The sequence below is a fragment of the Acanthopagrus latus genome, chromosome 20, assembly GCF_904848185.1.
Source record: "Acanthopagrus latus isolate v.2019 chromosome 20, fAcaLat1.1, whole genome shotgun sequence".
In the NCBI taxonomy this organism is placed as follows: Eukaryota; Metazoa; Chordata; class Actinopteri; order Spariformes; family Sparidae; genus Acanthopagrus; species Acanthopagrus latus.
In genome coordinates, this window is record NC_051058.1 from 16,613,953 (window position 1) to 16,627,038 (window position 13,086).

General features: G+C 45.7%; 1 protein-coding gene across 3 annotated transcripts in view; it reads right to left on the minus strand.

Annotated features, from left to right (window-relative positions):
* The window catches only part of LOC119010399 (disintegrin and metalloproteinase domain-containing protein 12-like), an 83,988-nt gene extending 72,771 nt beyond the window's left edge, over positions 1 to 11,217 (minus strand). For 2 of the 3 annotated variants that reach the window (XM_037082523.1, XM_037082521.1), the window contains exon 1: positions 10,413 to 11,217. In XM_037082523.1, the coding sequence (XP_036938418.1) occupies positions 10,413 to 10,521 (109 nt within the window). In that variant the 5' untranslated portion in view covers positions 10,522 to 11,217. The remainder of the gene's footprint in view (positions 1 to 10,412) is intronic. The other variant, XM_037082520.1, reaches the window with a different exon arrangement.
* Positions 11,218 to 13,086: the final 1,869 nt, after the last annotated feature.

Here is a 13,086-nt window from a genome sequence, read left to right on the forward strand (position 1 = left end):
ATCCTCTCCTGTCTCTCTGCGCATGACTCACCCCGGCTAAATTGCTGAGTCTGCTTATTATCCGGCATTAATAACACAGGTCAGGCAGAGTGCTCCCCAGCTGAGCTTTGTTCTGGTTCTCCTCTGAGGGGGGGAAGCCGACCACTCTGGTGTTCATCACAGAGCCGCCCCGGCTGATAGCGGAGAGCCAGAGGTGACCAGCTCAGCAGTCCTCGTCCAAGCCTCTCCGCCCGATGATGAGAAGCAGGCTCGGGCAAGGACGGGACGGCATCACGCACACAAGAGCAGGGGAGAGGCATCCCGCCCCTCATTAGTCCTCGAAAAACCACCACCGTCTGTCTGGGGGAGGTGTGGCATGCTGAGTAAGGGAACGCATGGCAACCTTGGTGAGAGCACGGATGGATAAACACAACAGACGAGAGGAGGAGGAGGGGGGAGGAAAAGAAGTTTTGACAGAGAAAGGTGGTCATGAAATTAACACACACACACACACACACACACACACACAGATGGAGCTGCCGCCTTTTCTGCGGCATGCTCCACATCAACTTTTGAAGACTTTTTTCACAACCAGACAGCGACTTCAAAGCCCTGTGAGTGAATAACCATTTTGTTAATGTGGTCCGCTACGAGGTTCAATTCCCGCCTATAAACAGCGCTATATTAGTGGAAAAAATAGTCTGGTGGGTCATTTTTTTTCTTTCCACATGCTCGGGAGAGGCGACGTTCGGCGAAAGCTGTGACAGCGTGGCGGGGCCCGCGGTGCGCCCGCTCTGTGTAAGTGGCTTTTGTTACTTCAGATGCTGTAAGAGCCACCGGGAGCAGTGAGGGAGCGGTAAAAGTGGCACCAGAACCCAAAGCCTTATTTATACGTTCAATAAAGGGGAGTGTAAACAGGGGTTTTAATAAAGCCAAGCTTCTGGCCCCGCGATTGGCTCCCTTTACGCTCCGGCGTACACAAGGAGAGTTTGTGCCCGTTTATATGGCCTTAATAAACCCGATGCCGGGTTGGAGGATTGTGCGTCTGCGTGCGTGGAAATGTGACTGTAGGCGTTTGTTCACGTGTGGGGCGACTGAAATGTGATCCAGGCCTCCGGCTGGATGAAGTGATAAACTTGGCTCTCCCTCGCCGTGTTGTTAAGAAAAAATAACAAAACCTATTATGTGCTCCGTATGTACGGCCGATGTTTTTCTGTTTTACACAGTGTAATACATGATCGGCTGGTTAGACCTCAACAGTAGGTGTAGCGTATTCACACCAGACGTGGATTAAAGGTCCAATGCGTAGGATTTAGGGGGATTCATGGGCATAAAATGGAATATGATATCAATAATTTGTGTTTTGTTTTGGTTTAGTGCAATTGAATATTATTCTCATTATATATTAATATTCATTTTACTCTCATAAATGAAAACCAGGATATCTTTACATATGAGAAGCTAGAAAAAGCAAATGTTTGCTTGAAATACAGAAGGAGGGGGTTCTCTTCACTCATTCACATTCACATTTATACAGCAGCCCAGAATGGAAGAATCAAACTTTGACACTGGAGAGGGCTTTTTTGAGGTTCCTAACCTGGGAATTTAGGTGGCCAAGGGGTCACAAGATAAATCTGTATCATAATGAAACAATCCAAAAAGTAAGAACACAAGACAAAAGGTTAGAAACTTGTGGCCGAGGTCAGTGGGTCCCTTTTGAGTTTGAGACCTCTTGTCGCCTGTAATCTCTGGCTGCATACACTTGTTGGTTACAAACAGACAAAGAAAAAATAAGACTAGTAGCACATATAATTCACCCTGATCACCCTGATGCAGCCTGACAAAAGATACAGAATAAGTATCTGATGCTGCACCACCAGGCTAACAAAAAGCTCCTGCTCAAAGGCTCAAAGGTTTTCCTTGCATGGCATGAAAGGACTACGACCCGCATTTCATTGTTGTAGACTGACACATAAATCAACCTTGAACCTCGAACACATCGTTTTGTATGCACAACATCGCCGCACTATACACAGCATCTCAAAACCCCTCTGAGAGCTTCTGACCTCCAGGTTGGTTACTGATCTGGTGACATGTGAGTCAACAGATGTCTAAGTTGCGGGGAAAATAAAGCATTAACAGCATTAAGACGGCATAATCTCCTCAACTTTTCCACTTTTTGTGTGACTCACATGAGAACCATCTTATCTGCTTCACATCGAGTTCAGGATTCATTTTTCTTGTTCATTTCGTTTCAGTGTTTAGTTAGGATTCTCTGACTCTGACTCAACCAAAGGCTATTATTGCTTATGTTTTATTATTTGGTTCTTTTTACTGTTTTGATGGTCTTATTTTTTACCTTTTTAACTTTTACTTGCTGTTTCAATGTCAACAACAATCGCCATGGACAGGAGAACTCAATCAGTCCTTACTGGGGCAGCTTCCTGCTTCCTGACGGTATTCCAACGTGAATCATTCCCTTGTTTTATCAGCCAACTATCAACTTAATGCATTCTCCACAGCCTATAAGAGCTGCTGGTCCCAGGAATCAGATGACCTTCCCTCAGTTCTTCGCAGATCTCAAGACGTCCTTCCTTTCTGTCCTTTTCGCAACGCCCCCCCCCCCCCCCCCCCCCCCCAACCACCACCACCACCACCACAAACCAACAACTGTTGGACTTTATTAAACCCCAGAGCCTGCTTCTCGCATACCGACTGCAAATCACTCCTCGACAGGCAACCATGAAATAATGCATTCATAACAATCTTTGCTTTTCCGACACAAATGGCATGCTGTTCTTTTCATCTGCGTGCTTGATGAGGCCGTGCCCCCCAACACACCCCCGCCCCCACCCACCCAACCCCACCCACCACACGTGCACGGGTCCTCGCTGAGATGGGACGCAGGGGCTCCGCGTACGCGCACACATCAGTAAAGAGCTCCCCTAATTACAGTCACCCTTTGCCAGCGCAGGAAAAGCACACAAGGACACCCTCCAAAGTCACTTTGACGGCGCTCTCTCTCCGATCTTGAAAACATGTCAGATGGAGAAAAACATGAGAAACATCGCCCGTGGCAGCTGGAATCAGGCCCTTTGACGAACACAAACCCTCGAACGGTACGAAAGCAAGCGCGGAGGAGACACACTTGAGATGACTTCGGCGTTGTTTGACACAGCTGGACAATGTTTGGTTACACAAACCTCGAGACAAGGAGCTGTGCTTGAAATAAGAGCATGTGGGACTCATTAGGAGCAGAGTGATGAGTTTAATTTGGCCTGTTTCAAGCAGGACGATGACACAACAAAGGTAAGAAAAAGGCATAAAAAACAAAACAAAAAAACATGTGGCTCTTTTCCCCGGTTCCATATGGAAATGTGCTCTTGATAAAACAAATCTAATAAAACGAGCACTTTTTCTGCATTAAGAGCATGTAGCAGCCATTCTTATCCAGATTTAGTGGATGTCTTTAATCAGAGCACCGACTAGACTGGGGACACCATCCAGCAAAGTTTCCAGGGCCAAAAGTTTGCTCTGACATCAGCCCACGGGGGGAGAAAAAAAAATTGGGTAATGTTTATGGCTATTGTTCATTTAATAACGGGTGATTGACAGGCATATCACGAAATTCAATTTACCCCCAATCAGAGTGGGCAAATTATGCTAATTCAAACAGAATGGTGATTGGGAATACGATGATGAATGATACAGAGGAAGACCCATCAAGAAAGACTTTTTCATAAATGACCTTGGAGACAAAAGCAATGAACTGCGCCGCCTTCCCTTATCACTTCTCCTTCATCATCTTCTCCAACGCCCGTGATTTATCATCATTCTCATGATTGACTGTTCTATCGATTCTGTTTCTGATTAGTCTGAAGAATCTTAGGCTATGTGACGTCAGGAATTTGTGAAAAAGTCTCAAGTCTAAAGTTCCAAGAACCCAAGAAGTTCTGATCATCCAACAGTCCAAGGAGCCAAACATATTCATTTTACTGTATTAGTGCAGAAACAATAAGTCAAGCCATTTATAGGTGGATTCATCAATGATTATAGTCATTTATTAAGGAAAAATGGCATAAATCCACTGTTCAAATAGGAAGCCTTGCTGTATTTTTTTTAACGCACATCATGTCATTTCTGCTGCTACAGATCCGTCAGTCAAAACAGCAGAAACAAAAGAGTTGTTTGACGATGTCAGGAAGTTGTGTGGGATGACGGGAGTTGTCTTCACTGTCTGATACATCTCTCGGCTTCACATAGGAGGTAATGAATGGAAGCTTTGTGTGATGTTGAGTCACGTTTCGCCGGCTTCCTTCCTCCCGCTTGACGGGTCATCTGCCGCTGATCTGGAAGTTACAGCAGCAAGCGACCAAAGGAAACCGCAGCGTTATCTTGAATAAAAATGAAGAATTTCTCTGGGTTTGTTTCGTGAACGGTGATACGCATCGTTCTGGGAGTCTTATTCTTACAGCGGTGCTTTGCACTAAGCGCTAACATCAGCTTTCTAACCCCGTTCCTAGCCTGCATGATGCGTTGCACAAGTCACGGGCGCAACTTCCAGCCCACGGTAAGAGCTGCCATCGGTTATGGCGATACCTTGTTACTCAAAGCTAGTCCTGCCGAGCACTTGAAGTGTCACCGTTAATCACTTCCCCTGGTGACCACCCCAGAAAACTCTCGGATATCTCTAGTTGTAAAAAAAAGTTTGTCAACTTCGTGACATCACAGGGAACTTGTGAGGAGCAGGCATCTCATTTTATAGACTTAAAAGTACACTGATTAATAATGACTTGTAGGAAAATCACGTGAAAGCAGCATATTTGGGGCGCGGGACCTGTCAGTTTTTCCTCGAACCGGAGCGCAGGGTTCACAGGGACTACGGAGCATAGGTGAAAAGTGCTTGGTGATCTTGGCTCGACTCCACCGCAAACATCTGACCCGCTTGGGGGACGTTATGTCGACACGCTGAGGGGTCGCACTGGGAAGCACAGGAACCTTTAAGGTGACATAATGGTAACAGGAGTCGGCACGAAGCGGAGAGAGGGTCTCCTTAAATCAGTTCTAATAAGGTAGCAGTGTGTCAAAAGCCACCGCCGTGACGGTTGTTAACGGCTGGATTTATGTGGGGACGATTATTTTAGAGCATTTTTTTTAGGGTCATTATCAAGCTGTTTAACACTGGGCTCCCTCTACTGGTAAATGCCTCCTTTGTCTTCCATCTCTGTCTGTCAACCCCTACCGTGTACCCTGAACTCATTTACTGTCACACCAGCCTGATGTCAGCACATAATTGCACGATGGGATATAGATGGCCCTGCAGCACGAAAATTCCCGTCGGCTCAGTGGGAGGTTAATGCTGTCCGAGAAAGCGGTGCCGTTACGCCCCCCGCCCGGCGCGGTGACACCGTTACGCCTCCCACCGCCTGCCGTGGAGGGGCTGCGCCGGCTTGCCTGGCGCCGAGCCCGTGTGCCTTCGCAACAAAGGTCAGAGCCAGCGGGCTTCAGGAGCAGAGCTGTGTGAAAGCTTGTTAAAACGGTCCCTATGATGGATTTCATTTACAGCGTCCTGGAACTCCTCGCTGTCATGGGAAGCACATGTCTGGCGTAAACTCAAACACCAAAAAAAGAAAGACAAAGAAAAATAAGAACCGCAAGCAACAGCAGAAACTCTGAGAGAAAAGAAGCGGAGGGGAGGGCTGGATCCTCGAGTGATGTACGGAACGCTTCAGCAACCATCTCATTACCTCAGATGAGACAGCGTCTTTAAAAAGGCGCATAGGTCGAGGATTATAACAAAGACAGACATCAGTGGATGAGAAAGTGCAATAGCTCCACCATAATTACTTGATGAATCGATAAGTTGATTTACCAGAAAATTACGTGACGCTAATGTTGATTTTATTTTCTGCAGTCTGTTCAGTCATTCATCAAGCAGAAATTAAAAACATGATTTTTTCCAGGCTCTGGGAGGCTTCACGGAGAAGTGAAAAAAAATACACGGTCCAGGTTTTTCCTTGCTCTCCTCTTGCTAAATTAATGAGTCGCTCCCATGTTTGTTTGTTTTTCCTAATGACACCTCCAGGCCTCCGTACAAACGTGGGCACTTGCTGATTCTGCTCTCTAACTTCATTGTAAATTGAATACATCTTGTGAGAGCGCTTTCCGGGCAACAGAAAGTGCCATCTTCACTGGGCTACGAAAATCTGACAACAACCAACCCAAACTTTTAACAATCTTGCTTTGCTCAAGGTTTCTACTTGAAAACTTTCGTCTGTAGCCATTTGATGTGCCGCTAGGCCTGCTTCACTTAAAAATACATCACAGGTCCGCCTGTGGAATATAACTCAGACAGATGCAGACAGCAGAAACTGGCAGCAGGAGAACTTTGTTTGGGCCAATTTGTTAGAAACTCACCCAGGTAGGAGGTGACCGGTCTTGTTCCTGTTAGCGCGATTGCCTGTTAGGACACATATAGTGGCTTTTGCCTTCTCGTTGCCGAATAGGAAGAAGGGCGGGGGGGGTGCCAAGTGTGCCAAGCCGGAAGACAGATTATCTGGAAGTACGGCGTAAAAGTTCTGGGATTCAAATCTCTGTGGAAGGCGATGGCTGCGAGTTCTTGAGGAATCTAGCAATGAAAATCATTACATCCAAAACATCTGACACGAGATGACATCTGAGAAAACTGCTCTGAGGTCTGAAATTCAATCTTATAGTAGCAAGGAACACAATCAGTTTAAGTATATGGTAACAATACACTGATGAGCCATATTAAAAGGACTCACAGGTGAGGTGAATATCGCTGATCATATGTCGTTACGATGCAATGTTTTACTGTGAATCCTTGGGTCTTGGCGTTCACATGGATGCCGACCAAGTGGATGGCAGTGTCAAAAACTGCTCACGAACGGGCCGAAGAACATGTCAAAGAGCTGAAAAGCATCAACCTGGCCTCCAAACTGTCTATATGCCAATCCAATCGTGCTAAAAGGAGACTGATGTTGGCCATGATGGACCTCTCTAACAGAAGGCCTTTTGACGTGCCATAGCAGGAAAGCAGAGGTGCAACACAGCTGTCACCAGTCGATTTGTGAAGGTGCTTTGCTTTACGAAATGAAAACGGACATCATGCTGTGTTGAAGTAGACTTGAAACTGGCGAGTGAGGCCATAAATTCATTAGGAAACAGTTTATTGAGGTAATAAATCAAGTGAAAGTTTAGCTCATTTTCTCATAAGCTTCCATACAGTCTGACTACTTTTTGCAACCAGTGTCCAGAGTCACCTCCAGCTGCCCATTTTCTTCACTAATAATGTAAAAAATATATATGGCTCAGATCAATAAAGTGTCCTCGTAAGCCTGATCAGCTTTATTCATGTATTATGCTTCACTGAAAAGTAACTGCAACAGAACACAAGAACAGACCAGAGCAGGCTCAATAACTGTGCGTGATATTCTTCTAAAACACTGATAGGGTGTGACGTGAACTAACCCAGATAGATCCGACACTGACAACAGATATCTGAGCCAACTGGGCTCTTTGACCAGACCAGAGAAAGAGGACGCTCCGGGAGAGCTGCGCTGAGCTCAACTCTGACCTGTCTGGGTGTGAAAGTCCAATGAGAAAGTCCAGAGCCGGCGTTGGGTTTCGGCTCGTGCGTTAAACTTTTTGTCGGGAGGGGTCAAATGAGTCCAAGGCAGCTTCGAAGAAATTAATGCAACACATGTAGGGTCAGGCCACATGAGCGCAGTCCAGTTATTTTCCTCCCTCCTATATAAATATCCCCACTGCGGGACAGCAACTGGTTGATCAATCTGTCTTAATGCAGAAGCGCACATTGGCCAAGTCGTCTCACCAGCCTCTTGGGTTTCAGCTGCCCTGAACAAGTCATCTGGAAGATCTGAATCCATTCATACTGGAAAGACACTAAATGCCTCCGACTTGAGATGGGCCACATCACTGTGATAATGTCTCTCTGGGGGAGGACGCTGTTTGCTATAGGAATGTTTTACTACGGTCCAAAAATACATTGTCAGCTCAACTTTCATTCGTCTGAGCCGCGCGGCACGCAAGCTGCACGCAGCGCTTCGGGCGGAGAGAGTCATGTTGGCTGAGGCAGTGCAGCTGGCTAGTAAATGCTGTCTGACACTGAGTGTGTCAACCATCGGAGGAAATCATTCACAAGCCATCCCTGGCAAGGACAGAAAGACGCCCGAGACAGACAGAGGAGAGGAAAACCGACAAGATTGCTCAAGGAGCGCTGTCATGAAATATGTATGCCGACATGACGTTGCATGGAGCTCGACTGATCCATCTTTTCCTCAGCAGCCTTGACATTCCTGACTGCAAAGACAAAAAGTGCACAGTCTGCAGACAGACTCGTAAAAGCGTGCGGTAATGATTCCCACTCATTGCGCTTTAACGTGAAGTGAACAGCAACTAATTAATTTAATTAATCGAAACAATCGTCTAGTCTATAAATAGTCCAGAGAAGTTGGTTCTGAAAGTCCATGGCGACCTCTTGAAATGATCTTTTAGTATTTGGTATTCTTACGTGCTTACATGACCTCAATGATTAATGCATAGGAATTACGGGGATTTAGCAGGATCTACTGTCTGATGTTTCTGTTTTTGTAAACACCTGAAACTACAAATCATTGTGTTTTCGTCCCCTAGAACGAGTCCTTTATATCTAAATAGAGAGCCTTTTTCATCTGGGCGTGGATGTATAATGAGAACTGGATACAGTGTCAGAGGCGTGGCCCTGCTCACAGTCCTATGATAGAAAACTTCGACTTCCAGGGTACAAAGTTAGCCAGAGCTACTCATCTGCCCGTACACACTTTAAATAATCTAATGGTGCAGTTCATCCCGACTCTCTGAATGTTATCAGACTCAATTTATCAGAGTCATTTTGTGTGAACAGCTGCTTCTCTCACATTATAAGTTATCATGTGACGTTTTCATTGCATGGTTTGGCCACTATGTCAGATGCAGCTTCCGTTAGCTAATTAGCTCAGTTAGCCATGCAGTTAGCAGTCGTATAAGACTTGGTCCCAGCTGGGAGCTCTGAGCACCAGAGGCATGTTGATGTTGTGTACTAAGAGATCTTCATCTTTTTAGGTACAAAGTGACACAGCGGCTATCTGGTTAGCATGCTAACTTAAATAGATACCTCTGCAACACAAGGGACAGATATCTTTGACATATGGCCAAATCTTTCTTGATTAATTGATTATCAAAACTGCCACTGATGTTTTCAGCATTCACGTTCCACGACATTTGATTATTTTTGTCTTTTAAAACGTTAACTGATCTCCTGCACTTCCACGTATCTCAATCATCCCAAATGACACCCGAGCAGGTAAACATCCCGCCAGCACAAGATCAGCTTTCAGACTTCACCCCAACCGTACACGGATGAACTGCCGATGATGGTTTTCGACGAGTCTGAACCCCGTGAGGGGATGAAACGCATCAAGGCCAACTTCTGCTGAAGTGTTGATGAATAAATGAACAACTTCCTCACGCTTTTGAATCCCACTTTTTACACATTTGCACTTGCTGGTAATTAATTCCCAGGGTTCCGCAGCGAGCGACGTGACCGGCTGTGTGTTTGGATGTAAAAAGATATTCTCTGCAGGGCTGGCTCCCTCCAACCCAACCGGCTTTGCACATGCCGTGCGTGGCGTCCTTGTTGGATCTCACCTTGGGCATGAACGCTGGTGACTGGGATGTCATGAGCCGCAGCCCAAAGGGAGGCTTTCAGCAATCACAGTGTGGGGCAGACTCTGACACTCACATCTGAACACTTCCCCAGAGTTATTTTTCAGCTGTTGCTGGGATAACACAGTAAACAAAAAGCAAAAATACTGATTTCTAAATAGCCACTTAAAGTTCAACCCAACAATGTGACTTTTATTTAGTGTTTGCCACTATAACCCCAGAATTCATCCATAATTGAATCGGTGAAGTGTGTTTGAAGTGTGCTTGAAAGTGCCAGCCAAACGCCTCCAGTGCTATGACTGATTACCAAAAAAAAAAAAAAAAAAAAAAAAAGAGTTTCAGCATCATCAATTATACAGCGTCTCCTCTCCTCTGAGGTGCACGCTGGATGGACTGAGAGCTCAAACGATCCCACGCACGGATCTGCTGTATATTTGGTGGAGGGAGCGAGATGTGGAGACGTTGCACTCTCGCCCCAACATGTGTTACAGACGTGCAAGTGCGGTGTGCGACTAACAAAAGGCCTTCGTGCAAAATGTGATGCAGCCAGGCATGGATGGAGATCACGCAGCAGAGTGGAATAGAGAAAGGGAACAGAGCAATGACAATGTGATTTCAACATGCGCAAAAAAAAAAAAAAAAGGAGCTTTTTAACCACTTTTACGCACGAAAAAACGCGCGGCGCATCTGGCACCGTCACCTCTTACCTTCAGCAGATGTGGAGAACGCGCTGTCGCACAGCAGCACGGACGCGCACAAAGCCTGAAGAGCTGTCAGGATAACAAACTTCAGCCTCCGCTGGCTCCCGGGATTCATGGTGCCCGGCTTGAGAGCGTGGACGTGGGACTGGCCAACTGTTCTTCACTGCAGCGCGACCATCATCATACAAACACCCCCCTGGTTCCCCTCCAACAGCTGATGTGCAAAAGAAGAGAGAGCCAGCCCCCCTCTCCCTCTCTCTCTCCCGAGAAAAAAAAGTAATAACTTCCTGAAATATGATCAAGTATATGAGCGGGCTGCTTTAGTTTAGGAAATCCCGACGACAGCTGATCCAAGTCCGTGCGCTCTCCCCATTCGGAGAGGATTACAGACGCACCGCGCTGAGGAGAAAGTGAGAAGCGTGAGGGGAAGAAAAGTGAGGAAACAGTGACAGAGAGGACACAAGCCGCTGCGTCTCTGTCGCCACACTGGAACGACACCAATTCCAGCACAATTACTGGAGAGAAGTGTTGTCTTATGAGTGGGGACCATGTGCTTCAGTGAGACGACGCCGCGGGGTCCTAACGCTGACCTACGATGAGCGGCGTCTCCTTAAAGAAGCTGCGTCAAGTTACCGGAAACGATCGGGGCGCGGTATCCGGTTCCAGCCTTCAAAATAAAAGCTCGAAACAACAACAACAACAAAAAAATGTTGCATTCTAACTACATAGGCTGTTCTTATTTTTCCTTGTTTTTATTTTGTTGAATTTATATCTATGTATTTGCTCATTTGACCGATCGTGAGCTACACAATAGAATGATTTGACCTTTGTTCTGTGGTCTGTTGCCATTGTTGTGTTTTCACCGTCAGACCCAGCTTGAAGTCCACAATAAAGCAATCGATTCACTCATTCTAGCCTCTCAAATGTGAGGATTTCTTTGTTCAGTGTTACTACAAATTGAATATCTGCAGAAAATGTGTTTCAAGCTGTTGGCTGTAAAATAAAAGTCGCTCATCCACTCTTACTTTGAAGTGGTGGTCAAAAAGGTCAAGTCAAGATTACAGATGTCTTTACATGTATACATATATTTTTTCCTGTACAGTCTTACAGACGTTCAAATCAATTCAAATCAATTTTATTTCCAGAGCCCAAAATCACAATCACATTCTTTTACAATCTGTACATTGAGGAACAACCTCTGTCCAGCTTAAACAAGACTTTGTGGGTGAGGCACACGAAGCGTGAACTTGGTGTCTTATTTTGAAAGCAAGCCATTTGATTTCCGGACTCTCTCTTGGTATTTCATGCTCAACTTGACCCAATGGGCTCGTTAGGCAGCACAGGCACTAGGCAGCCCACACTGGGGGTAAAATTTGAATTATGCATTGTGCACAGCCCTCAGTCACAGATGCTACTATGGATGCATGTTGTAGTTACAGTCAGAGTAAAGCTGAAAGAAGCAGTGTGTGAAGGGGAGAAAAAAAAGAAAATCAGACTTGCAAATCCAGCTAAAAATTGGACGTTGTGTCCTCTGTGCACACACACACAAACACACCAAGAATCACAATACCAGCAGCAAATATATTCATGAGAATCACAAGCAGCCGGTCCAGCCTCACCTCGTCATCAGATTACTCTATATGGACCAGTGGAAGGTGCATGGAAACAAAGCTGTGGCTCAACTCATGTGCCCTCTTCAGCGTGTGCACTCTGCACTGCACCACCACTTCACAGCGAGAATACAAGCAGAAAACAGGCAGGGATGTCCACATGCAGGCTGAGGCTGAGGCTCCTGAGAGCTTTTTTGCCTCCGAAAAAAATGAAAGAGTAGCATTAAAAAAGGTTCCCGTATGCTTCCAGCACGGAGACTTAAGTTAAAGTCACAGCCAGCACATCCAATTGCTTCCTGACACCGTTTTTTTGGAAATACAGGGAACCATGGGGTGCAGCCTAGTGTCATGACGCTCAGAAAAACACTCTCCAAACTCCTTTTTCCTTCAGGATCAAATGTGAACAGAACTAAAAAAGAATACTGAGGAGCATTTCCCCTCCGCATGCTGATTATACTGGTACTCAACATTTCGGCTGGTGGTGGTGGTGGTGTTACAAAGAGCTGATCTCTTTTTGCTCTTTTTTTATTTAAGAAAGCAGGGGGAAGCTTGGGGAAGATGATAAGGTGCAGAGGGGAGCGGGCGGTAAAGACAGGGGCTTTCTGTTAGTGTGCTGGAACAGATAGTGCTCAATAATAAATCCCAGCGTCATGGAAGTTATTCCATCCCGACCTCTGTGTTGATGCTGTTTTTCGGGGGAGGAAAACTTCACTGGGGTGGCAGGAGAGAAGACACATTCTTATAGTCACATTTGGAGTCAAATTAAATATCCAAGACATCCATAACTCAAATATAAAAACAAAAAGTATAAACAATTCAATTATTTTCATGCTACTTTGCATAGTGAAGACAATGGAGTTGTACAGTCGTGGTGGTAAATCACCTCCTTACCCTCTTATTCAACTTTTCTGCATTAAATAACTCATTTCAGTGTTATTAATGATCATCTGCCATCCAAATACACAGAATAATGTGTGCTGACATGAAATAAGGTTCACCAAAACAGTTGTGGCAGCCGCCTGTCTTCTCCAAGACATCGGCGCAAATTCAGATGGATGAAAACAGCTGGA